We start from the raw sequence: 26,827 nt of genomic DNA on the forward strand, positions 1-26,827 counted from the left end.
TCTGACTTAGAGGCCACGGTCTGAAGCTAATGAACTTAAAAGTCAAAACATGAACTCTGAGGTACTAGATCCACTTTAATCCAGATTAGATGGCAGCATTGCCTTCCTCCCCCTCCTAACTTGCCACATCCCCCAGAGTTGGCTTTGACTGCCTAACCCAGATACTCCAATCATGGGAGTTTGATCAAATTATTGATCACGCACTAATGCAGCACCCATTCCTGGCTAAAAAAGAGCTTTAAAAATTATGGCTTTGCGACTGCGACACACACTCTTTTCTACATAGTGCTACTTAATTCTTTCACACGTTTAGAAAAAATGCTACACCGAAAACCACAACAGCTCAACGCTTCTTGAGGTTGAAAGCATGCAACTTAGCATTAACGTGAGCTGTTTAAATCCGAAATACGACACCAACTTAGCTCATTAGACAAAGTACTAACATTTGTAGACAGGCTTTGTAAAAACAGTGACCGGTGGTTAAGGTGTTAGCACATAAAACACATAGAAACGTTTAATGGGAGACTTTGTCGAAGAGCTTAAGACAGGAAATGACACTCCCGTTAGGTTATGCAGCCTGCTCGCGAACCGAGGCTAACAACTAGCTAGCTACAATCCTACTGGAGGCGGGCGACTGGGCGTTGGTTGCTCAGACAACTACACAAGCTAAACCAAGCGAAAGCCAAAATGTTAAATAGTGAATTCCGTTAACTGAAATCATCACGGTTACAGTTTAAAACAATGTTTTCTGAAAAATTTGTGACATTAGCTGCCTGTAGCGTTCTCACCCATAACGTTGACGCTCCCTGCCGTCTCAAACACCGATCATTCACAAGCCGACATTCCCCTCACTGCTTTTGCTTGAGTTACGCACAAAGGGGCACGCAGCGCCTCCCACACTCCACGAAACTATGCCAAAAATGAGACGTAAACGTGTACGTGAATCACAAAGGGGAGGACCACTGCAGTCTCGCGATGACAATTCGTTTTCTTTGAGTGCTGGTGTGATCTCGCGAGAATAAACCACAGCCGAAACAAAACTAATTCTTTGTTTCTTTAGTCACAATCTTCTTTTCGAGCACGTAAAATCAGTTTCCCATCCTTCTCAGTTTAGTTACACGTGGTCATAGGTTTTACTCGAGAAATGGAAAAGATACATTGCAATTAGTGGCTATGGAGATCCTCCCCCATGAATTTTTTGCGCACTTCATTTCCTGCATTTTCGTGTGTTTTTTATGCGGCAGTTAAATATTTTCTGCCCCGTTTTATGGCAGAAAGGTTCTTGATTCTGTCAAGGAAACATATACTGGGGAAACTCATTTTGTGTTGGTCTCCATATATTATTCTCACCTTTAAAAAACTAGCATCACTGCTAGACATATAAAAAAATACTTTTACTTTTTTGTCTTTCTGAGATCAGCAGTAACTTGCTGTGCTTAACTGTGCATGTGTTGATATTTCTAGCCTATTTTAATTTATCAACCACTCAATTTTTTTTTAAATTTGATAGGGACACAGTAGCCTATAGTCACAATACAAAGTATGGGGCTGATGTGCTGCACAGAGAGTTAACAGGATGATTGAAAACAAGGATAAACAAACATCTTTAGATTACCTTGCAAACTTTGCAACAACACATCTAAAATCAAAAGGCAGTGGTTCAGCTTAATTTGTTTATACTACTGGCATCTTCCACCATCCCCCCTTTTGCAGCCAGAGGCTAGACTGTGCATCTGAGTAAGATCACAATGAACAACGTTTACCACAAAAATATTCAGCAACTGTATTTACTCATAATTCCTATTTGTTGAGTGAACTAGTGAGTGAAGGAGGACTTGCCACTGTCACAGACATAATACACCAATATGGTGCAAATGCATTTGAATGCTGGTCTTTGGGGCTTGTGGAAATTATAAGAGAAACACAGCACTGAAAGAATCTTGAACTGGAATGTATTCTCTCTTCTGCAGCAGCAAAGATGGTGATATAAGTACAAATTTTACGTTTTTTAAGGCCTTATTTAGTTCAAAGTCTGCAAACTTTTCAAGAGCTCTTTATCAGATTTAACTGGTGATTCTATTTAAGTAATTAGCATGTACCAGTGAACACTGAAATTATAGTTCATTTAGATAATGCTTCACAACTGCCCAAATAAGTCATTTGAGGCATTCAAAGTGACTCCAGAGTTACTAGACTTGCTGTAGACAGACTTAGGTGTCCTCACTCCAGTGTTGAGATGTGTTGTTCGACGGAGTTTTACTGAAGCTCAAAGATGACTTTCAGACAGAACCACAGCCTAAATAACAGCTAACAGTTTTATCATGTATTGAAATAATGGAGGAACACAAAAAGTCCATAAAAAGCTCCCATTTATACTTACAGAAGTGGGGAAAACCACATTCAAATAAAATTGCATATTTGATTTTTATACCACAGTAATGACAGTGTCTCACAATGTCACCCTTGTAAATTGTGAAATCTTAAAAGGTCTTAGCAGTGCAACAATTAAGTCAGTATGGTTTTACTGTGTGGAATTGTAGGACCAGCAATGAAAAATTCCCAGATTTGTGTCTCCACAAGAGGAGCCTGGTGGGTAAAAGCTCTACCTCCATTTGTACTTCTGGAAACTAGAGGAACCATAAATAGGCCTGCAATCTGAGAACGTTGCCACAAGGACAAATACAGGAAATCATTCATACCTTATGCAATAACTCTTAGCAATGCAACACATCTGTCTAGCAGTTAATCATCTCTTCTCTCATGTTAATATTTTACTTCAAACCTGTACTGTCACAACTTTGACCACTGTGTGTGTCGAGGTTTGCTGTTGAGTTTGAGATATTTCATTTTGTTATGGCTGTCACAGGGTACACTCTGGACAGGTTTCCAGGGTGTCACAGGGTTTACACAGAAAAACAGAGAACCATTCATGCTTACATTCACGCCTAAGACCAGTTTAGAGTCACCAGTATTTTAAACTGCATGTTTTTATATTATTGGAGGAGTACCTGGAGAGAAACATGCAAAGTCCACTTTTTATTTAAAAGTAACTCTTTCAAACAGTAATGTTTGAAAGATTTACATTAAATTTTTGTCATACTGCATTTTTATATTGACCTGTATAATTATTACCATTATTCGTTTTTTTAATTATAGGCTGTTTAACTTAATGTTTAGCTTATATGACAGAATTCCTATTGCTAGGAAACATAAGGAAATTCTGGGTCTTATAATATGTATTAATTTATTCGTTTGTTCTGGACTGTGTTGAGAAGTAATGAGAAATATTTTAAGTTATTTAAATTTCCTTTAAAATATAAATTATTTATATATATATATACGCGTGCCAAGTATTCCGACAGCGTAGCACAAAATACGGCGAGTGAACTGGATGCGCGTCGGTTGTAACCATAGCAACATAGACTAATACTATTTGCTCGTATAGTTGCTGTTGCTCGAATAAAACTAACTCAGGATATTTAATGAGGCCAAATTTCTATAGGCCAAATCAGCTTTCTGCTGCTGGGGGAAAGGTAAGCGACTATAAACGCGACTTTTTTTGTTAGCCTTCTATCAGCGGACCTGTCGTTTTTGGCCAGTGTGAGGTAGCACTGTCGCCACTGAGTTTCTTATGTCTGACTAAATGTGAATATGTGCCAAAATGCTTCGCAGGTTCCTAATGAAAGCAGCGGGGAACGCTGAAAATGTCTGTTAAAAAATTGAAACAAGAAGAAAAACTGACCCCGAAATCCATAGGAACACACAGCAAGTATGCTTGGTTATCTTCTCCTTACAGTTATTTAATTGTTCTTGACCCAGTTCAGAATTCATCTCCGTGATATGAAAACCACAAATCACCTGATAAGCATGTTTTATAGGGCATTTCGTGATCTAAGGAGGCTCCAGTCCCTGCTTGCCAAAAACAGTCCCAGACAAGAGGTGGACAGCAACAACAACAAATGACACCACACCAAGGCTGAATGTCTAGACATTTTAATAACAGACCCCAAAAACCAGCTCACATTGCTACCTATCTGTGTGTATTATTGTGGTGTGAGACTCCTTGTGTTTGCAGGTGGCAGTGTTGAGTCACAGTAAAGGATGCAGCAGTGGAACCAGCAGATCCATCCCTCCTCAAAAAAACACAAGTAGACACAGGCTTGAGAGTGACATCAGCAATGAGGCCTCAGAACTGGACAAATTCAGGTTACATTTCCTAAGGACCGCATAATCTCTGAAATAATATTAACTAAAATCTCAAAGCACACAGTTATGAGTCCAAGTCTTTTCGAATACTAATACAAGTAAGATGCATAAAATTAATACATTAGAGGCCCAGTTGACCTTTATTATGTTGACTCTGAAAATGAAAGAATCGTAGGTTGACTTTGTCTAAGATTCAGTAACATGTGCTACTAATCTCAGCTGTGGATATACTGGTAGAGCTGTTTTTCTGTAAGACAGTGATCTGCACTGCTCAAAAAATGATCAAAGTATAGCATTTAGTCAGATAAACTTCTGGGATATTGATCTGATCTGATCTGGTCAATTAAAATGGCAGAGGGAGTTGTTAATCAGTTTCAGCTGCTTTGGTACTGCTTTGTTGATGAAATTAACAACCGGTGTCCTGGAGGAGTAACAATGAGACAATCCCAAAATAGGAATGGTTTCACAGGTGGATCCCGCTGACATTTTTTCCCTCCTCATCTTTTCTTGCTGTTTTTTTCACTCGTTTGCATTTGGCTAGTGTCACTACTGGTAGAATAAGGTGATACCTGGACCCTACAGAGGCTGCACAGGTGTTCCAACTCCTTCAGGATTATTGATCAGAGATCCCCGCTACATGCCATTGCCAGAAGGTGTGCTTTGTCCACCAGTACAATCTCATGTGCATGGAGATTCCAGGGAGACAGGCAGTTACTTTCGAAGAGCTGGACAGGGCCAGAGAAGGTCACTTATCCTTAGCCCATCAGCAGGACTGCTGTCTGCTCATTTGTGCAAGGAGAAACAAGATGAACACTGCCAGAGCTACAAAATGACTTTCAGCATGCAACTGATGTGAAAGTCTCTGACCAAAGAATCAGAAACAGATTTAATGTGGGTGGCCTGACGGCCCAATGTCCTTTAGTGGACCCTGTGTTCACTCCAAGCACTGTGGAGCCCAACTAGTATTTGCCATAGAATACCAGAATTGGCAGGTGCATGACTGGTGTACTACAGATCACAGCAGGTTCACCCTGAGCACATTTGACAAACAGGAAAAGGTTGTGGAGCAAATTATGTTGCCTGTAACATCATTCAGCATGACCTGTTTGGTGGTGGGTCAGTGATCGTCCAGGGAGGCATATCTATGTAATATTAATGGGTTGCATTTATATAGCGCTTTTCGAGACCCTCAAAGCGTTTTACAATTCCACTATTCATTCACATACTGGTGGAGGCAAGCTACAGTTGTAGCCACAGCTGCCCTGGGGCAGACTGACAGAAGCGAGGCTGTCATATCACGCCATCAGCCCCTCTGGCCATCACCAGTAGGCGGTACGTGAAGTGTCTTGCCTAATGACACAACGACAGAGACTGTCCAAGCTGGGGCTCGAACTGGCAACCTTCTGACAACAAGACAAACTGCCAATTTTTGACACGGGACACACAGACCTCTACAAGCTAGGCAACATCACTCTGACTACCATTAGGTATTAGGATGAAACCCTTGGACTCATTTTCAGACCCTTCACTGGTGCAGTGGGTAATGGCAGATAAAGGAATTGATACCATTGACACTTGGCTGATCTAAATCCAAAGGAACATCTTTGGGATATTATGTTCATCCAACACCACCAGGTTGTTCCTCAGACTGTCCAAGAGCTCGGTGACAGCCTGGTATAGATGTAGGAGGAGATCCTCAAGGACACAATTCATCATCTCATTAGAAGCATGCTCCAATGTACTTGTTCATGCATACAGACATGTGGGTGCTACTAAGCACCATTTTAAGTCCTACAATGAAATTTTGTCAAAATAGACTAATTGGCCCTATTATTTTTTTCCACTTTAATTTTCAGAGTATCTTTGAATTCAGCCCTCTGGAGGTTAATAATTTTAATTCCCATTAAAAACGATTGCATCCTTTCATTCCAAACACAGGACCCAGTCCCTACCTGTATAGATATCCAGCATAATATGTTTTCCATTGATATCTGGTATGTTTTCAAATGTTGAGCAGTGTATATTGTCTCTTTCTGCTTTTTCTACGTGATTTCTTGTTTATGTTAAGTCTGGTTCATTGGGTAATAAACCTGACTTGGAACTTGACTGGATATTGATTTCTCCAGGCAAGTTCCAGCTAAATAATTGCACTAACCTTCCTGTAGCATTGCATTCAGTTTAAATAGTGTTGCTATCGAACTATGTAATAACCTTTCCTTTTTGAAGCACCACACCACACAATATAAATTAAGTACCTTCAAATTTGTTTTTAGATTCAACAACCTAAAGCCAAAGGTCTTCAGTTAGCTTAAGTTTACATATTAAATGAGCAAGGAAATGTAAGGGTGGCTTGCTAAATTAAGAAAAGTAATATCCACATTCAGATCTTTTCAAAGAGGAAATGTTTCTGGACAGCTTTAAGTCCTCTCTATACTTCAGGGAAAACAATAACTGTATTGAGGTTAAATTCTAATCCTAAATGTGACTAAAATGCTTTCAAACTTTTCTGATGTTGGCGTTTGTACATTAATTATACAGTGAAATATTTCTTTAAGGGATTAAATGCAATATGTAGTTCTTTAAAGTTAATTGTACATAATTTTCCTGTCATTTACCAGCATAACATACAGAGACCAAAGATGCTTCAGCAGCCACCCGTTGCATGAACTGTTCTCTGACATCCTTGTGTCTTTGATCAAGAACCGACTGTGCAGGTGAAATATGTTTGAAGTACTTAAACATTTCTTCTGCTGTAATAGATACGGATAACTTCTGTGATAATATTTACTCTTTCAACAGTGAATGGATTGAGCATGCACCTCCTGAGTCAGTCCTTAGAGTTCTCATCTGCCTGCGATTATTGATCAGAGATCCCCACTATCAGGTCCAAGTTTAAAAAACAAAACAACAAACTTTAATTTTTTATGCTTTTAATTTAATGAAAAAACATTTCTGCAAAATAAAAACAACAAATGCTGATTTTATTTTATTTGATTTAGAAAATCCTCCATGAGCTTCAAGGCATCAGTTTACTTGCCAGGGTAAATGCCTAATGTAAAAAAAGAAGAAAAAAAAACAATGCTTCTTTTGCCCACAGTGATATGATGCCACCCTGAACCCTTCTCTCCTTTGTCTCTCAGTATATGGAGTCTGTCACTGCTCTGTATATGTCGTGTGGGGAGCAGACGTTTGCCACGCAGAAGCTGGTCACAATGACCTGTGAGTAATGTGAAGGCAGACTCACAGAGAAACACCGATAATATAAGTTGTATTGTCCTTATCAATGGCGGATTAACTGACTGTATTCCAGACATCTTTCAGAAATTATCTGCCACTCAGGATCAAAGAGTCTGGGTCATTGAGAGTGGCGCTCACAGGGTAAGTGATAAGTTGTGACGAGGTTATCTGTGACTGTGTGCTGTTTGTTGTCACTGTTTTGGCATGTCTGGGTTAAACCAGAGAGAGTCCGCATAAGACATTCAAAGAATTCTGGATGGAAATCTGCAGGCAGTGGTGACAAAAGTATAAAATCTTTTTAAAATGTTATTTAGAGGGAAATCAATTCATTTTTTACGCATTTAAAAAAAATAGACTAGCATTTTTTATGAACAGTCTTTATACCCCAGAGATCATTGTAATTACAGTTAATTTGGATAATGGTTTGAAAGTGATGTTAAAGTGAGTGCCTTGAGGCATTTCAAGCTAATAGGTGTTTCTAGATGAGTTTAACTCTGTAACATAACAGGAAATGATTTGTGTTTAAACCATGGAAAAATATGCTAACAGTGGCAATAATGAGTTCAGTTTTTTCCTGCTGACAATAATTTTACAATTATTATTATATATAGTTTATAATATATATATATATATATATATATATATATATATATATATATATATATATATATATATATATATATAGCAGCTGGATAGCGTAGTGGTTAGACTACATTCCTTTGGAACAGAGGATCGCAAGTTCGATTCCTGCCTGGGGCGTCTGTATCCAGTAAGGGTCCTAAGGCTAGACCCCCTATGCTAAGCAAGCCTACCGCAGACATGAGCGAGACAGATAAATATGAAGGCATGCCGGCTCGGACGTCGCCCGGATCAACAAGGTCCGCGTCAGGTGTTGAGGAACCAGGGCACCCTGACGAAAAGTGGGCTACTGGAACAAGAAGGCATTGGTGGGCAAGAGACAAAAACAGGGCATTGTTGGAATGCTACTACGCAAGTAACCCCGGCGGAAGGGGCTACATGAATAGGATGCGGGACCTATGGATTCTTCGATATCCAACATCCTCAATGACGGCGAAACAACTAGTAGCTCAGTGTTCCAACATTCGAAAGAAGGGACTGCTCTCACAGCTAGAGATTGACGAGGTACAACACAAATGCTACGGCAAGGAGGAGTCAGGACGCCAGGGGGGAGATATCATCACCCCCACCCGAGATTGGGTACATAGCCCCAAGTGCGATAGGAGAAGGATAGTTGAGTGCGAGAGGAACTGACCTGAAAAATAGAAACCTATTTTCGGTTACCAAGATTACGTGAAGTACCCTCAGAAGGTCTGCTAGATGATGTTAATGCAGCACTACGGACGATACCTACTAACAAGCTGATCTACAATACGGCAGCAGTGATCAGTGCAGATGCTTGGCTACAAGTTGAACAGCCACAAGGGGCAGTACCCTCCATGGAGAAGGAGGCTAGAGGGCAAGATCAAAGTAGCACGGAGGGAGGTTAGCCAACTAACGGAGTTGCAGAAAGGTGCGACAAAGAAGGTGCATAAGAAATACAGCAAGCTGTCCATACCTAAGGCCTTGGAAACTGCCAAGCAAAGACTCATAGCCTTGGCCAGCCGCTTGAGGAGGTACACCAGAGAGATAGAAGGCAGGAGAATAAACCAGCTGTTCTCCACAGAACCAGCAAAGGTGTACTCTCAGTGGCAAGAGAACAGCACCACCAAGGCTGAAGACGGAGCAATACTGGCAGAGCATATGGGAGAAGGACGCAACCCATAACGGCAATGCTCAGTGGCTAGTGGATCTGAGGGCAGACCACAGCGACCTCCCTGAACAGGGTCCAGTAACCATCACAGTGGCAGATATCCAAGAAAGGGTCTCCAGTATGAAGAGTTGGACAGCACCAGGGCCCGACATGGTTCAGGCCTACTGGCTAAAGAAGCTGACTGCACTCCACGAGCGTCTGGCAGCACAAATGAACCAGCTGCTAGTTAACGAGAGACACCCGGAATGGCTAACCGAAGGTCGGACGGTCCTGATCCCCAAGGACCCCAAGAAGGGACCGGTCCCCTCCAACTACCGACCAATAACCTGCCTCAGTACTACATGGAAGCTCCTGTCAGGCATCATATCGGCTAAGATGAACAGGCACATGGGTCAATACATGAGCGGGACACAGAAAGGGATTGGCAAGAATACCAGAGGCGCAAAACACCAGACAGAACAGTCAGCCGAGACTGCAAGACCAGACTGACCAACCTGTGCACTGCCTGGATTGATTACAAGAAGGCCTATGACTCAATGCCCCACAGCTGGATACTGGAATGCCTAGAATTGTACAAGATCAATGGGACCCTAAGAGCCTTCATCAGGAACTCAATGGGGATGTGGCGTACAACACTAGAGGCCAACTCCAAGCCCATAGCACAAGTCACCATCAAGTGCGGGATCTACCAAGGAGATGCTCTGTCCCCACTGCTGTTCTGCATAGGCCTGAACCCCCTCAGTGAGATCATTAACAAGACTGGCTACGGATACCGACTACGGAACGAAGCAGTTGTCAGCCACCTCCTGTACATGGATGACATCAAGCTGTATGCCAAGAGTGAACGAGACATCGATTCACTGATCCACACTACCAGGCTATACAGCAATGACATTGGAATGTCATTCGGACTGGAGAAGTGTAGTCGGATGGTAACAAAGAGAGGGAAGGTAGTCAGAACTGAGGGGATTGAATTACCAGAAGGCAACATTGCAGACATAGAGGACAGTTACAAGTACCTGGGGATCCCGCAGGCGAATGGGAACCATGAAGAGGCCGCTAGAAAAGCTGCAACCACCAAGTACCTGCAGAGGGTCAGGCAAGTCCTGAGGAGTCAGCTGAATGGTAAGAACAAGATCCGGGCCATCAACACGTACGCCCTGCCCGTGATCAGGTACCCTGCTGGGATAATAAGCTGGCCAAAGGAGGAGATAGAAGCCACTGACATAAAGACAAGAAAGCTCCTTACCATGCATGGAGGGTTTCACCCCAAGTCCAGCACCCTGAGGCTGTACGCTAAGCGGAAGGAAGGGGGCCGGGGACTGGTGAGTGTCAGCACCACAGTCCAGGATGAGACAACGAACATCCAAGAATACATTGGGAAGATGGCCCCAACTGACCGAGTGCTCAGTGAATACCTCAGGCAGCAGAAACCCAAGAAAGAGGAGGGAGACGAGGAACCATCATGGAAGGACAGACCCCTGCACGGTATGTACCACCGGCAGATAGAGGAGGTGGCTGATATCCAGAAATCCTACCAGTGGCTGGACAAAGCTGGACTGAAAGACAGCACAGAGGCACTAATCATGGCAGCACAAGAACAAGCTCTGAGCACAAGATCCATAGAGGCTGGGGTCTATCACACCAGGCAAGACCCCAGGTGCAGGCTGTGTAAAGATGCCCCAGAGACAATCCAGCACATAACAGCAGGGTGCAAGATGCTAGCAGGCAAGGCATACATGGAACGCCATAACCAAGTGGCCGGCATAGTGTACAGGAACATCTGTGCCGAGTATAATCTGGAAGTCCCGAGGTCAAAATGGGAGATGCCCCCAAGGGTGGTGGAGAATGACCGAGCTAAGATCCTGTGGGACTTCCAGATACAGACGGACAAAATGGTGGTGGCTAACCAACCGGACATAGTGGTGGTAGACAAACAGAAGAAGACGGCCGTAGTGATCGATGTAGCGGTTCCGAATGACAGCAATATCAGGAAGAAGGAACATGAGAAGCTGGAGAAATACCAAGGGCTCAGAGAAGAGCTCGAGAGGATGTGGAGGGTGAAGGTAACGGTGGTCCCCGTGGTAATCGGAGCACTAGGTGCGGTGACTCCCAAGCTAGGCGAGTGGCTCCAGCAGATCCTGGGAATAACATCGGAGATCTCTGTCCAGAAGAGCGCAGTCCTGGGAACAGCTAAGATACTGCGCAGGACCCTCAAGCTCCCAGGCCTCTGGTAGAGGACCCGAGCTTGAAGGATAAACCGCCCGCAGGGGCGTGCTGGGTGTTTTTAAAAAAAAAAAAAAAAAAATAAAAATATATATATATATATATATATATAGTTATTTTACTATTAATTTTACTGTTACTACTTTTTTTTTTTGCTTTACATCTGATAACATTATTTAAAAAGTTTCCTCCCAGTTAGACATGCAGAAAAGACCTGACCTAAGAGGTGTCCAGTAGGCAACCTGGTCAGATACATGAACCACCTCAACTGGTTCTTTTCAATGTGGAGGAGTAGAGGCTGCATTCTGAGTCCCCCCTGAATGGCTGAGCTCTTAAATATATCTCGAGTCCAGACATCCTTCACCGGAAGCTAATTCCTATTGCTTGTATCTGCGATCCGATATTTTTTTTAGTCACTACCCACAGATCAAGGCTGTAGGTGAGGGAAGAAGCATAGATTTACCAGTGTGGTTTTTCTTAATTTTTTTGCCCAATGCTTTGTCATTTGGGAAAGTACTAATGAGGATTGATGACACTTTGCCATCTCTTTATTTCTATTTCCTTTTGTAAATGAATACCAACTCTGACTGTGGTAGACTATGGCAAAACTCCTCTCGACAACTGATAGCAGTGTGCTACTGGGAGCCCTGCTAGCACTCACCACTTTGGCTGAGAGGTAAGTAAATGTTGCACCGAAGACTATACATACAAGGACGATTTCATCTGTTACAAGATTTTCTTCTCTGTAGCATAGAATTTAAAGAGGAGATTGGGAAGCTACTGATAGTGGAGAGCCTCCTTGTAATACTTCAGGAATACGACCTCCTGTCAAAGAGGTAAGAAAGCACTACTAAGTTGTTATTCTAATTTATGGAAAAGGTTTTTTCACCCATTAGTGCTGATATACAGTCATAAAATCTGGACAGAAACATAGACAGACAAATAAAATAGAGCTGTAAAGAATAATAGTGTATATTATCTCTGCAAGTATCAAGTTATATTCACTTAACATAAATAATATTGGGGTTAAACTTCGTCCAGAATGAGTGCGGAGCTGTTGAGGCTGCTCTGCCCGGTTCAGCTCGTGAGGGCTCAGGTGAGGGAGCTGGACGGTCTGCCAGTACTGCTGAGTCTGTTGCATGGCAAGCACCTGAAACTGCTATGGAGTGTCACCTGGGTGCTGGTCCAGCTCTGCGAGGACCCCGACATCAGGGTGGAGATCAGAAGCTGGGGTGGCGTGCAGCAGCTCCTCCGGCTGCTCCACAGGTTCGTGAAAATGAGCGAGTACAATGTATTTAAAGTTTAGATTACAACAGTTAGCTCTCAGTTTGAACATTTATAGTCTGTAAGTTGTTTTCACTAGTTTTCAGTGTGATCCTTGTCTTTGAAGGGACAGATCAGCAAATATTGCTGATGAATCTGTCTGGAGTTTATTACCTCATATATTTTTCTATCCTTTTTTTATCCTTTCACATCTTTGCTGGTTAGAAAAAAAATGCTTTCCGTTTGTCTGCAACATAATCTCATCCAATATTTCATAGCTAATGATGGAGGTTGTAACTTTAGCTGACTGAACAGCATTAAACAGCTTTGTTCTCAGGCTTAAAACAGTCACAGTGCCAAAAAATAAGGCACAAAATCATTCACACAGTGACAGGCGGTACATCACCGACCGCTCGTCCATTGAGGCGCTCTCCAGTGCCAACGCAGCCGGTCGCATCCAGAGAGAGCACATGAGGGAGGAGCTCAGCCCTCAGGAGGTGGTGGACAACACGATCGCGCTCCAGTCAGGTCAGGGTATACGCTGCATATCACACAATTTATTTCTGGGTACTGTGTTGCTCAGTGGCATGGTGGAGCAGTGGTTAGTACCACAGTAAGAAAGTCCTGGGTTTAAATCCACCAAAGTACCCACCAGCTTTTCTGTGTGAGAATATTATATATTTATTTATTTTTAATGATATTAATTTATAAACTTATAAAGTACTCATTAGTGGAAATTGGAGAAAAACAGGTTTTATAAGTGAAAGACTTCTATTATAAAATCAGTCACATGGAGAACAAAGCCTGTGGGAAAGTTCAACCCAAGAACACGCTTGGGGTAAAAACACAGGTCATCTACTAATAATACATCTTAAAATCTGGAAGAAACGGTGGAAATATGAAACTTTTACTGCTTGGGAACATATTTGTACCTTTGTGATGGTTAGGAATTTACATATAGTTACGATACGTTCCAATGATCCCTGTCCCTAGGTCTGCGTAGGGACAGAAGCGGACATTTATTCCACCTCTGTCTCAGAGAGTTTATGATAAAGCATTTTTTTGTCCCTACTGCACAAAAAGAAAATGCTACCCCAGTCTTATCAGTTACTGAGGATGTAAACAGTTTTTTCCTGACATGAGACAATGACGACTGCAGAGAGTTGACTAACCCTGTCTGTAATTGCACAGGAAGTGGTTGTAAATTTCCTGTTTTCAAACGTCTGATGACTCTAACATAAAGCAGAACTCGTTCTTGCTCACTCCAAACATGCATGCCCCGAGAAGTATCAATAGGGAAAGCTTAAGATTTACATTTCAAACACAGTGTTTCCTTCTGGCCTTTTGGTTTTTTAGAGAGTCATATAAATATTTACATCTGTAATCCAGACTATTTAGGACTCTGTGATTGTGTATATGAGTTCTTAAATTAAATTCTATCCCTTTAATCCCCCTTTCAGCCTGCTGTACAGCTCTGACTGAGATGAGTCTAGATGACACATCTGCTCACCACATTGTTCAGGTAAAGAAGGGTTCTTAGTGGAAGAGCACGTATTAATCAAATGAGAGTGCTTTTACTCTTGATCCTATTACCAGAGAGAAATATGTAAAAGCATGAGCTATAATAAATAAAAATAAAAACACATGTATATGTTTTTGCGTTAGTTACATTTGACCTTCTTTTCTTAGGAAAATGGCATCTATATAATTGCAAAGTTGATTATACCATGTGACTCTGGACAAACAATCACTTCTTTACAGGTATATGCTATTATATGTAACAAATTGCATAATAATCTAAATGTTATAATTATAGGAAATAACATATCTGTTTGTGTACTGGCAGTGCTATGCATTCCGGGCGCTCCGATTTCTCTTTAGTGTGGAAAGAAATAGACATCTGTTTAAGAGGTGATGAAATGGCATTAAAAAGTTTTAAAATATAACAGAAACTGTCTAACATTAAGTTCATGAAGTGGATGAATTGTTTTAAAATGAGCTACTGTTGGAACACTGCCAGGGAAAGAAGTCTCATTATTGCTTTCCACTGCCGTTTTGTGATCTTTTATCCATTACAGACTCTTTCCCACAGACCTCTTTGAGCTGTTTATTGATGTTGGACATTATGTGCGGGACCTCGCTGCCTATGAGGGCCTGCAAACCAAAGTTTCACTCTACACTGTAAGAAATAGCTTCTAAATGAGTTTATTTGTTTATTCAGCTGTTTTGGAGTTGGGGAAAAAAGGAAAAACATTGACTGCCGTGGGGTAAAATAAATGAGGTAAACTGACAAACAAACAAAGTTTTTGTGTTTTCAATGCAGAAAGAGGAACTGGACAATCTGAGAGAAGGCATTGAGACAGTGGACCAGAACCGACCTCCTCTCAGAGTGATCAGTGGCTACTCTGTGTTGGACCATCTGGGCACCGGGGCCTTTGGAAGTGTCTTTAAGGTAAACATCAGTAACAGGAAACATAATCAAGAGTGACCAAATTTGGAGTTGGTTGTGATGTTTTGCATCTTTTCTTTTTAAATTTACTTCAAATTTATTGGTTTGATGACAGGTCCAAAAACAGAGCGGCCAGAACATCCTAGCGTTGAAGGAGGTGAATCTACACAACCCTGCATTTGGCAAAGACAAGAAGTCCAGAGACAGTAATGTGGAGAAAATCATCTCAGAGCTCACAATCATCAAAGAACAGGCACTTGGCTCAATACAAATCACAAGTGAACTGTATTTGGACAGTATGATTACATGTTGGAAGTTAATGTGTTGCTTATTTATCTCTAGATGACACACCCGAACATTGTTAAATATTACAGGACTTTTCTGGAAGGTGAGCATAATGAACTCTGAAACTGAAAATTCATAATCCCTGTAATCCCTGTGAGCCAAAAACTCACAGGGATTACTTACTTACTGGGTTCATTATCTGTAACTGTAGTCATGTTTAACATGAACATCCACAGGTATAATGGCAAGAATCTGAAGGAAATTAAGGAAGAGCATATAATAAGTCCCCTTTAAAGAAGAAAAAAACAGCAAAAGGCCAAACACACTTCTCATAATGTCCATTTTAGGTGACAAGCTGTACATTGTGATGGAACTGATTGAGGGAGTACCACTGGCTGAACATTTTAACTCTCTGAAGGAAAAACAGCAGCAGTTCACCGAAGACAGACTTTGGAATATATTCATACAGGTAACAAATGCTAGTAAGTGCTTTGTAAACTGCTTGTACTGCATGAAGTCTGATTGTCTACCGCCTGACTAATTTGACACTTCCCACAGGGTCCACAGAGTAAAGCGCTATACACAGGCCATTTGCCATTTACCATTACCTTTTTGTGGTTAAGAACAAACTTAATAGAAAACACAATTAAACTGAAACCTAGAAATTGAGAGCTAATGAAAATTAGACTCAGCCATACACAATCAACACAGTCACAAGGGATGAAGTAAAACTCCAGTGAAGACAGAAGAGGACATGGGATTAAACAGGAAGTGAATAATGGACCATTACTGAAAGGGGAAAACATGAATAAAGAAAAAAAAATCTCAACATAGATGAACTAACTCCTAGGGAACACAGAAGGATGAAAAGAAACACCCAAGGGGACTAAAATGCAAGAAACAGCAACTAGAGCCTAGGTACAACAAAATATTAGAGTGTAAAATAAAAATAACCCCGCAAAACATAAAAATCATAACTTTAAACACCAAAGCAAAAACCCAAACTCACATATTCGTTCAAAACTCAAAGGAACAGAAACCCTGGCTGCCAAACTGGTTTTTGATTGTTTTTGATAATAGCCAAAATGAATGGCAATAATTTTCACTCAGCAAATGAGACACACATGGATGAGCCACAACTCCCAAAGCACTTCTAGCATTGAAATGAACATAATTTCTCCATGTTCCTTCAGATGTCTCTGGCATTGAGGTACCTGCATAAGGAGAAGAGGATAGTCCATCGTGACCTGACGCCAAACAACATCATGCTAGGGGAGAAAGATAAAGTCACCATCAGTGAGTGTGCAGTTAGGTTTCCCCACAGAACATCTCGTCATATGAAAAGTTTAACTCTTGTCTTTCCTCTACCTGAAGCTGACTTTGGCCTAGCTAAGCAGAAGGAGGAGAACAGCAAGCTCACATCAGTGGTTGGCACCATCCTTTACTCCTGGTGAGGAAGTTAAGTCCAAACGTTCAGCTGTTTTTGTCTTTTATTACAGCCTATTAAAGAAACAGCTGGAAAGTTATTATGTTATTCCTGGCTGTGTACACTTGTTTTGTGTTAATCGAGCTGAGGGAACAGAAATCTGCTCACATAAACAACTGTGGGAACTCTCCTCCAATTAGAGGTTTTAAATACGATGGTTGTCATTAGAATTAAGCCTCAATTTGGCTTCAGGTAAAAAGTCGAGGCCTAAACTTGAGTTTTAGAGTTTAGAATCCATTGCTGTGTGATTATATTCCTATAATGCTGTCCGATTCACATACACTTTCTTTTTCCTTGTCAAATTGTGGGGTCCTTCTAATCTTCTGTGATCATCGTCAGATTTTGTGGCTTCATTCAGAGATTTATTGCATGAATGGTCCTCATGACTCAAGATTTTCAGTGTGGTGATGTGTTTTTAGCCCAGAGATAGTGAAAAACGAGCCGTATGGAGAGAAAGCTGACATCTGGGCTTTAGGTTGCATCCTCTACCAGATGGCCACTTTACAGCCTCCATTCTACAGCAGTAATATGCTGTCACTGGCCAGCAAGGTAGCATGGAGACACACAAGACTCACATTTTATGCCTAACTTCATATATTTACTTTCTACTGTCAGTCACTGATCACTCTAATTCTCTGCTGGCAGATTGTGGAGGCCGATTATGAGCCAATTGAAGAAGGTACTTTTTCAGAGAGAGTCATCGACATGATCAAATGGTGAGCATAGACTGTATACAGAAGATCAATCAATCAATCTGGCTTCATTGATTCAGTCATTGGCTTCTGGAATCTGTGTTTGAGGATTTTTATTTAGATTTTACACAGCATCTCAATTTTTGGCTTTCTGGTTCCTCTATTGTTTCTACTAGATTTTCTTAACTGATGCATGTTTAACTTAAAAGCATTCACTAAGGACGAGGTCTCAGGATTAGCCCTGGTAGGAAGTCCAGCACCACAACAGTTGCAGTTTATTTAAATGTATTAGTGTTTACATGTATTATCCATGTGGAAAAATAAGAAATAAAATAAGAAATAACAGAACAATCAATTATTTAATAAATTTATTCAGCACTTTACTTTGTGATGTGATGTCCTGTCAGGTGTTTAAATCCAGATCCAGATCTGAGACCGGACATTATAGCTGTGAGTTCCAGGATCTCTGACCTCATGATGAAGCTGATGGATGGACTCTACACTTCCCAGAATTCACTGGAAAGAAAAGCAGAGCGAGACAGGAAACGAGCACAGAGGTTTTTCCTAGAAAGAGATAAAATTAGGGTGACCTGCTCTTACTCAAACATGTCACAGGTGAATTCAGTTCTTTGAAATCAGAAAAAGACTCTTCACTTTATAAATGTTAAATACAGACTCATGAACGTTTGTACTGTGCTGTAGTGCTTATAAATAAATATATTATTAGCCTGCAGAGATTTAAAATGGTGCTTCATATTTTACAGGAAACACCCATGATGAAGACTGAATATGCACCTTCATGCTCCTCTACAGCCTGCAGCTCAAACCACAGCAGAGAGCAGAGACTCGCTCAGGGTATCTGGGTATCTTTATACTGCTCAGACTGTGAAAGGTGTGAATACACAATGCTAACATGTTGTGCGTGTGTGCTTAGATGACGGCCCTGATGAAGATATTGAAACAGGCACAGACACTACCACTAACTCTACAGGGAAACACTATGGTTAGTGGTGTCAAAGCTGTGATAATGCACATGATCACATTTTTATTACTTACTTCAAAGATACTTTTTTTTGTGTTTTTCATACATCCAAATATTCACAGGCATGTTTACTTTACCTGATGATGCCTCACTACTGTTAGTTGTTGTGGTGCCATTTAGGGATTCAAAGCCTTTTTTCATTTATAAACATTTATTTTCTCATTTCTTCTCACTGCTTTAGATTTTTCTGTTGGTTGTTGTGGATTTTGCTCACTAATTATACCCCAAACCCCATTTGTTTTACTATTTATCTTTAATCAAAGGCTCAAAGTCAGCTGCCTGTGCTACCCCTGATCATATTTTAGTCAGGTAAGTTTAACACATTGAACACATTTCCAGCTGTATGATTTATGTAAGCTCTGGGCTTAATGTATGTGGTAGCAGTCTTGAGCTCATCCTTTGAACTTGAAGAACGTGTAAATGTTTGTTGGTAAACACAAGCAAACTGAATCACGTTTGTGATTTGCTGTTTTTCCCAGTGGGGATTTTGCAGCTGCAAAGGTGAAACCAAGACCGGGTAATTTTTTGACTTTATGGCACTGCTTGACCTCTCAGACTACAGAAACCCTTTCAAATGAGCCTACATGGCTTTCTTTAGCACTCATCAGTCAGTTTGTTGGTTTTGCTCTAACCTCAGTGTCAGCAGGAATCTGCGTCTCCCAGAAGAAGCTTCGCCAGATTGATGATCCAATTCAGAGGCTTCTGGTGCAGCTGCACAAAATCATCTTCATCACTCAAGTAAAGGCATAAAGAAATGTTTGCTGAATCTCTTGATTCAAAAATTATAAATGCAGTCACAGAAACACTCTATCAGTTGGACTATTTGGTCCAGCTGAGATCAACCCATGAGGAATATTTTGTCAGCAGTGGTTAGATTTGTATTTGTTGGTAATAACCTGCATTTATTTAATTTCCAGCTTCCACCAGCTCCACACCACCACATTAAACGGCGCCTTGTTGAAAGATTTAAAAAGTCTCTCTTCCAATTTGGCAGCGATCCGTACAACCTGAAAGTGGAGCTCAGCAAGGTTTGAACTGTCAACTCATAATTCAGAACTGCACTTGAAGTTAAAATGCAGGGAACTTGGAAAATATGGTCAGACAGAATTTGTATTCAGTGATTGTACTTTATAATTTTCCTTCATAATGTAGGACTGCTCAGCAATCATAATCATGATCATTTTGACATTTCTGTGATCAGAATGTGAATAAGCACAATTCACTAACTTTGGAAACATCAGATATTTATTGGACTAAAGAAAAACTGCAGGCTTCAGATTGAAAGCTAGTTCAAAATAAAGCGAAGCATCGTAAGCAGACTACAGCCTGATGCACAGCCTGAGTTTTTAGGGAAAAGGCAAAACGCAGCCCTATGAGGGAGAGGGGCATGCTGCATTAATAACAAATAGCAAAACAATGAGTCATTGTGAAACATAATGTGGCACAATAATGGCTTTGTAACAGATATCTTGTTTTCATAACTGTGAAACTGTTTTCCAGACATGTGACCACAAAACATGTGATGCTAACTTTGCTGTCATTTTGAACATGTGGTGTGATCTTGGTGACAATGTTAGATCAAATGAATAAGGCCCTAGTTTTGCAGGCCTAGAGACCAGTCAATAACCCTCTGGCAACCACATGTCGCTAGGGAAAAATCTGTATTCCCCAACTGGTTGGCAAAAACCTATGTGATTGCTTTGGTCAGTCGCCTATTGCTAATAGTTTGAATGGAAGTGAGAGAGTTGTCTGTATGATGCAAAACAGAAGTTGAGAACATTCACCTTTAAAGGAAATGTTTCACCTTTTGAAACATGTAGGTTGAGGTTCCAAGGCAATCCCTTCCCCATTTCCAATTTGCCATACGCTTAATCCAGTGGTACTGCTACTCGGGTAGTCGTTAGTGAGTATGAAAAACTACAGGCAAATGTGACAAACATGAAAATCTACAGGTAAATGTAGAAATCTGCAAGCAACTCCAGGAATCACTAGGAGGTTTTTGGTGCATCACCTTCCTGAAGGTCATCTTCCAGGAGCTGAGCCTGGACACAAACCAGGGAGAGGGATAATAAGCTTGATTTGAACTCAGTAGAGAGAAAAAAAAAAGAAATTATTTTTGCTCCCTTCCTGGTTTCTTTGATTGTGTGTCTGTATTTGTCACACTTGTGTGACACATATTACATGATTTAACTCCATCCATCCACTCATCCTTTTCAGGGTTGATGGAGCCTATCCCAGCTGTCATAGGGCAAGAGGCAGGGTACACCCTGGACAGGTCACCAGTCTGTCGCAGGGCTAACACACAGAGACAACCACTCACACGCACTGAGGGACATTGAACTCATTACCTTCTTGCTGTGCGGCAACAATGCTAACCACCATGCTGCCTGCTTTAACTCATAAAACAAATTTTAATAGTAGACAAAGACAGCCTGAGTAAATATAACATTTTGTTTTTAAATGATGATTCCATTTATTAAGGGAACAAAAGTTATCCAAACCCACCTGGCCCTGTGTGAAAGTGAAATGGCCCCTACGCCTAATAACTGCTTGTGCCACTATTGGCAACAAAAACTGCAGTCAAGAGTTTGGTATAACTGACTGTGAGTCTTTCACATCACCGTGAAGGAATCTTCTTGGTAGAATTGTTTTAATTAAAACGCGTTGGAGAGCATTTAAGCATCATAATTCTGATGCTGGTATATTGGTCTTTAAATGAAATGCTGTTCGTTTTACACCAGATTTAACGGCAATCAAACCTTCCAAGAAGTTAGACTTCTTGGTTAAACAAAAATTAGATTAATAAATGTATATAACTGTGTTTCTCATCTGTTCTTAAGTTTATTTAGATTGTGTATTTTTTGAGATTGTTGTCAGGTTCTATTTAAATAATTCTTGATTCATTTCTTGATTTTATGAATTCATGAATTCAGAGAGGAGGGAAATACTTCTCCAAAGCACTGTAAAAAAAAATAAAACCGGAAGGATGTAGAAACATGAAGGCAACTCACACAGAACAGGCGAAAGATGTGAGAAAGGAAAATACTCAGAAGCATAAGACAAATATCAAACAAGAAGATTACAACAGATACAACAGAACATGTCTGGGCTACATTTACTGTAACTACTGCAGTAAAAGCTTCTTAAACACAGCTCTGTGAAGGAATGCTTTCATTTTGCAGTTTCACCATCTTGATGTAAAAAAAAAAAAAAAATCAAAATCATAACATCACACAAAGCCAGCATTGTTTCACTCTGCAGTGCACCCCGTGCTCCTCGATGGATGCAGTTTATGACTTCATTCCATGTGTGCTAGGCCGCCAGAACACATTTAATATACCCACCATAGAAGCTGCTGTCAGCTATTTTAAAGCCACACCTGAGGTCCTGTAGCTCTGAACTTTCACTTTCATGATATGATAAACCACAGGGAAGGAGTTTGATAACAGAGTGATGTTTAAGTCTACCATCAAAAACATGTTCCTGCATGAATTTTAATTCAGCTCCTGAACCAATGGCAAAATATTTTCATTATGAGATCAGAGCTCACCTGTCTGTGTCTCTTCTGCTGCCATGATTAATGAAAAATAAAAACATGAGACCAGCAATGGCTAGGTTACCTGATAAACAATGTCTCGTGATAAATCTGCTCTCAGTTCATTCATAGATGATATTAAATAGTAAGCATCTCTCCCTGTAATTACAAGGAAGATTAAAGCATAGCCTGAGTACAGAACATTTTTATTAGCTTGGCACAACTTCTACTGTAAAGCTTCTTTCTTTAATGATCTGATAATGTGAGACATTTTTGGACTGGACATTTTTTAAACTAATTTCAGAGACGTTTAAACATATCTCATAAAAGAGGGCATTAACACCAACCTTAAAAGCTTTGTGAAATCACTGAAATCACCGTGCAAAATAACTCAAGAGTCAGAAACTGAGGAGCTCTCTGCACAATCAAAATGAAATATTTCTTAAAAATCTTTTTTTATTGCATACAGTTGAGTCTACTTTGTTCCAGTACTCAGTTTACAGGAAGTCTTGCTCTGTGCTGGTGTACCTTACAAATGTCTTGTAAGAATCACTTCATAAAATCAGGCAGAACTTAACGGTGTTTGTCTCTCCTCTTCTTGGCTCTCAGCTCGTCCAGGCGTCTCCAGAGCTGATGGCATTTGGTTCAATCAGTTCAGATTGGTGGCCTTGGATCCACCACTTCACGGGAGACATCCATACCGCTGACAGCACAGGTAGTGCCATCAATGCCCAACTTCACCATAAATTTCCAGTAAAAGACAAGCAGAGCATCTTATGCAGAAGTAGAATTGCAAGTTAATTCTGATGTAAAAAGAAATAAATAAATACTTTGTCTCTTCTTTGTGTTGACAGTTGATGTGAATCTCAGAGATGGAGTTACATATCACCAGATGCAGGTTGGTGGTGAGAAACTCAGGAATCTTTCTAATAGGAACAATTTTTGCTAGCTAAAAATAAAAGTCATATTTGGCATATAAGTCTATGTAAAACTGCATTGAAAAACAATTAAACTATTGTTTGTATAAATGTCGTGTAGGTCCTCCTGCAGAGGCATAGTGCCAATGTAGGCTGGTTGGTGAACAACAAATTTATTCAGAGAATAAATAGTTTGCTGATGGCATAGTGCCAACTATTATTTCATTAAAATTCAATTTTATGGATCTGTATTACTTTACAACTGCAGGTGTTGACTCTCCCACAGATGGGTCTCATTTTGGAACAGTGTTTTAATTTCAACTTCATCATGATACTGAACTTCTGTCTGCGGCCTCTGACATGGTGTTTTGTTCGAATGTTTTCAGGCGATCATTGAGGAACTGCTGAATGAGAACAGCTACTATGAACCAACAAACAGCAGGTAAACTGGAAATGATGTATTTAACTGAATCATTAGACTCACAAAATCTAGCGCTTGAGCTTTTCTAAAAACTAGTTCAAGACAATTCATTATTATCATCACTTGTCTTGTTCAGCGCACACAAACCTTTAATGAATTTCATTTCAATAGCAGTAATTGAATAGAATAGAATAGAATTAGAATAGAATTCAACTTTATTGTCATTGCACATGCACAGGTACAGGGCAACGAAATGCAGTTTGCATCCATCCAGAAGTGCTTTAGTGATATAGATATATTACAATATATATTAGCAATAATATAGATATGTGAGTATATTACAGAAATGGGTCTATTATGGTATGTTATAATGTACACGGTATGAAGTATGTTGTGAATATTCTATAACTATAAGTATGTACAGGCTGTAGTGAGTACAAGCTATGTACAGGATATGAACAGGATATAAATATGAAAAACTATACAGAATATGAAATGAAATAAATAACTTTACAGAATCTGGGATATACAGCTATACAGAAATGGGAACTATGCAAGTTGTAAACAGTTGTAGGATTAAAGATTATCGAATGTACAGAATGATTATTTACACAGAGCTATACAGTAGTGCAGTTAAGATAAGTGAGGGTGAGGATAGTTTCTACAGAGGCTATTGCTTTGTTTCTGTGGCTACAAAATGTAAATGAACTATTATGCTGATTTTCAACTCTTTATTTTTGCATGATTTACAGTTAAAAAAAAACAACTCTTTGTTTGTCTTATGTTGGGCCTTGTTGCAGTCCCTCAGTTTATCCATTGTCTGAAACTAGCTATTTTAACATTGACTCCTTTGAACAAGTTTTCTTTTGATTGGTTGCCCCTCTCAAGCAAAAATTTGGAACCGTAGGCGGGTGGGGCTTCTGTATTTATAACTGCAGCTGAATGACTGAGAAGACCATATTAAGATAATACCTCAGCTCAGGTACAAATATCAGTAGGAAAATACAAAAAATACAAATAAATTACAAACAAATATAAAAGAAGTAAGATATTACACTCTATACAACGGTAGCATACACAGTATGTGATTATGGATACTGTGTATGGATATTAGGGATATCCAGTCTATTTTACATCAGAAGTAGAAACATAGAAAGGAGTAGAAAAAAACTGTTTCAAACTGAGTGTTTAAGGCAGTCTGAAGCCTGAGCATTTGGTTCAGAGATTACTTATATATATAATGGGGCCATTATCTGAAACTTTTACCGTATGTTAGTCTCTTTTCCTTTTGTTATTCCAAACTAAGTTTAGTGGGACAGTTGTTTGAAATGAAATAAAGATTTCTCTCATTTTTCTTTTTTTCTTTTAGGCTCAGAAAGAAAAGAAATGACCAAGAAAAAAAGTAACAGTTATCTTCACTCATCCCTAAAAACTCAAACTTTAAATTTATTTGGAGAAGAATGAGTTCACAATGATACTTCAACACTGCTTGAAATCTAATGAACATTTATCCCAACCCTCATTACAAAACATATTCTCATTGAACATAAAAAGAATATAAAAGTAGTAAATGCATACATTAATTTGTTTGCACATAAACATGATTACGGTGATATTTTACCACAGTGCTCATAGTCATGTTGTCACCTACTCTTTTGATCTCAGGCATTATTGTTGTCTCTTTTTCCCATAAATGTGAAGTGACTGTATGAATTTCCAAAGATATATTATATATGAATATATATACATATCTACAGATAGATACGGATGTAATTAAGTTTGAGACTGACAGTTATTCTATTCTCAGTTCAAAATCAAAATTTAAAACTTGTTTAAAATGCTTTTTTTGAAGCACTTTATACTCTCAGGCCCAGACACTGCATGTCACAGCATGTGTTTTTCTAGTGGCTGCAAGCCACAGTGACCTTGTTTGCTTTCTAAGAACTGATAAGATGCAGCACATTGACCTTAATTCTACATATCACAATTTTTGACTGGATTTGAAAGAAAAAAAAAAACAGGTCAAATGTTTTGCACTGTAATAAAATGCACTCAATCAGCATTTTTACTATAAAGAAGATCTAAAATATGACTGACAGCTGAAGAAAAGCTTTCTTTTGCACTTTGACTCACTGTTATCAGTATAAAACTATTTAAATGTTTGTATTAATAAACATTATTTAATTCAGCAAATGTCTGCCTGTAATGTTTTAATATTACTATAAATATTGTGTATTCTTTTGATGTGCTGTGAGGGCTATTCATGTTGAAGGTGAATTTAGTGCATAAAATGTGCAGGTTTGATCTCCAAAAGTTGATTCTGTTCATCTGGATGTTTTCAGTGGGAGAAACGTTTCGTCACTCATCCAAGTGACTTCTTCAGTCTCAGCTGACTGCAGGTTTCCCCAATCTTATAAACAATAAATTGCATATTGACTGAAACCAGCACAGTGAAGGGCTGGGAGGTCAGTTCCTTAATCTTAATTATGCAAACTCTCATGACCATTGATCAACAACCACTGACCAAAACCCACTGATCAATGGCCATGAGTACCATTCACAGAGAGTTGGGGAATGGCTGCAATCACAGCATTGTAAGATGGCGAAAGATGTACCCTTTGGCCCCCTCCTCGATTCAGAGATGGTCTTTCCCTTTTCACATAAATGGCCTCCTTGACTCCAAGCTCAAACCAGCGTTCCTCCCTGTCCAGGATGTGTACATCCTCATCATTGAAAGAGTGTCCACTGGCCTGTGTAAATAGACTGCAGAGTCCTGCCCTGACGAGGTAGCTCTTCTGTATTGTGCCATCCGCTTCGCCAGAGGTTGTTTGGTTTCCCCGATGTATAAATCCTTAACTGGGCTGGTTTCAGTCATTATGCAATGTACTGTTTATAAGATTGAGGAAACCTGCAGTCAGCTGAGACTGAAGAAGTCACTTGGATGAGTGACGAAACATTTCTCCCACTGAAAATGCTATGTTCAGATGAACAGAATCAACTTTTGGAGATTTACTTGTCTGGATGATTGAACATGCATCAAGACGTGCAGGTTTGATATTGATTGACTCAAATTAACAGTGATGGCAGAAGCAGTCAGATGAAGTAAAAGTACAAAAATTCAGAGCTAAATAAAGATCTGCATTGCAAATAAGTAGTTATTGTCAGCAATATATATTTGAACAAAAATAAAAGTATGAAAGAAAACTAGCTAGTATACTAGTATATATTTTTAACTGGTGTGTGTGTGTGTTATCTAAGCTAATCTATTATCATAAAGTAATATAGAGAGTAAAAAAT

The 26,827-nt window shown here is 39.9% G+C and overlaps 1 protein-coding gene across 2 annotated transcripts; it reads left to right on the plus strand.

Moving 5' to 3' along the window:
- Positions 1-3,405: 3,405 nt before the first annotated feature.
- nek10 (NIMA-related kinase 10) lies at positions 3,406-25,723 on the plus strand. 2 transcript variants are annotated; one of them, XM_026185702.2, is made up of 36 exons: positions 3,406-3,533; positions 3,673-3,769; positions 3,879-3,939; positions 4,076-4,206; positions 6,825-6,920; positions 7,006-7,090; positions 7,206-7,247; positions 7,347-7,425; positions 7,517-7,584; positions 12,037-12,116; positions 12,190-12,276; positions 12,482-12,706; positions 13,092-13,231; positions 14,164-14,225; positions 14,393-14,464; positions 14,550-14,614; positions 14,782-14,884; positions 15,027-15,155; positions 15,268-15,405; positions 15,495-15,540; positions 15,785-15,906; positions 16,631-16,733; positions 16,812-16,887; positions 17,343-17,472; positions 17,569-17,639; positions 18,023-18,230; positions 18,380-18,470; positions 18,550-18,618; positions 18,921-18,966; positions 19,137-19,174; positions 19,295-19,395; positions 19,575-19,685; positions 22,802-22,907; positions 23,047-23,090; positions 23,496-23,551; positions 24,900-25,723. In XM_026185702.2, exons 2-36 carry the CDS (start codon positions 3,705-3,707, stop codon positions 24,934-24,936), a joined length of 3,183 nt encoding a protein of 1,060 aa, XP_026041487.2. In that variant the 5' UTR covers positions 3,406-3,533; positions 3,673-3,704; the 3' UTR covers positions 24,937-25,723. The 2 variants fall into 2 exon arrangements, 1 of the variants encoding a protein (XP_026041487.2); XR_013912178.1 differs by lacking the exons at positions 19,137-19,174; positions 22,802-22,907; positions 23,047-23,090; positions 23,496-23,551; positions 24,900-25,723.
- The last annotated feature ends 1,104 nt before the right edge of the window (positions 25,724-26,827 follow it).

Source organism: Astatotilapia calliptera, chromosome 11, assembly GCF_964374335.1.
Source record: "Astatotilapia calliptera chromosome 11, fAstCal68.1, whole genome shotgun sequence".
In the NCBI taxonomy this organism is placed as follows: domain Eukaryota; kingdom Metazoa; phylum Chordata; class Actinopteri; order Cichliformes; family Cichlidae; genus Astatotilapia; species Astatotilapia calliptera.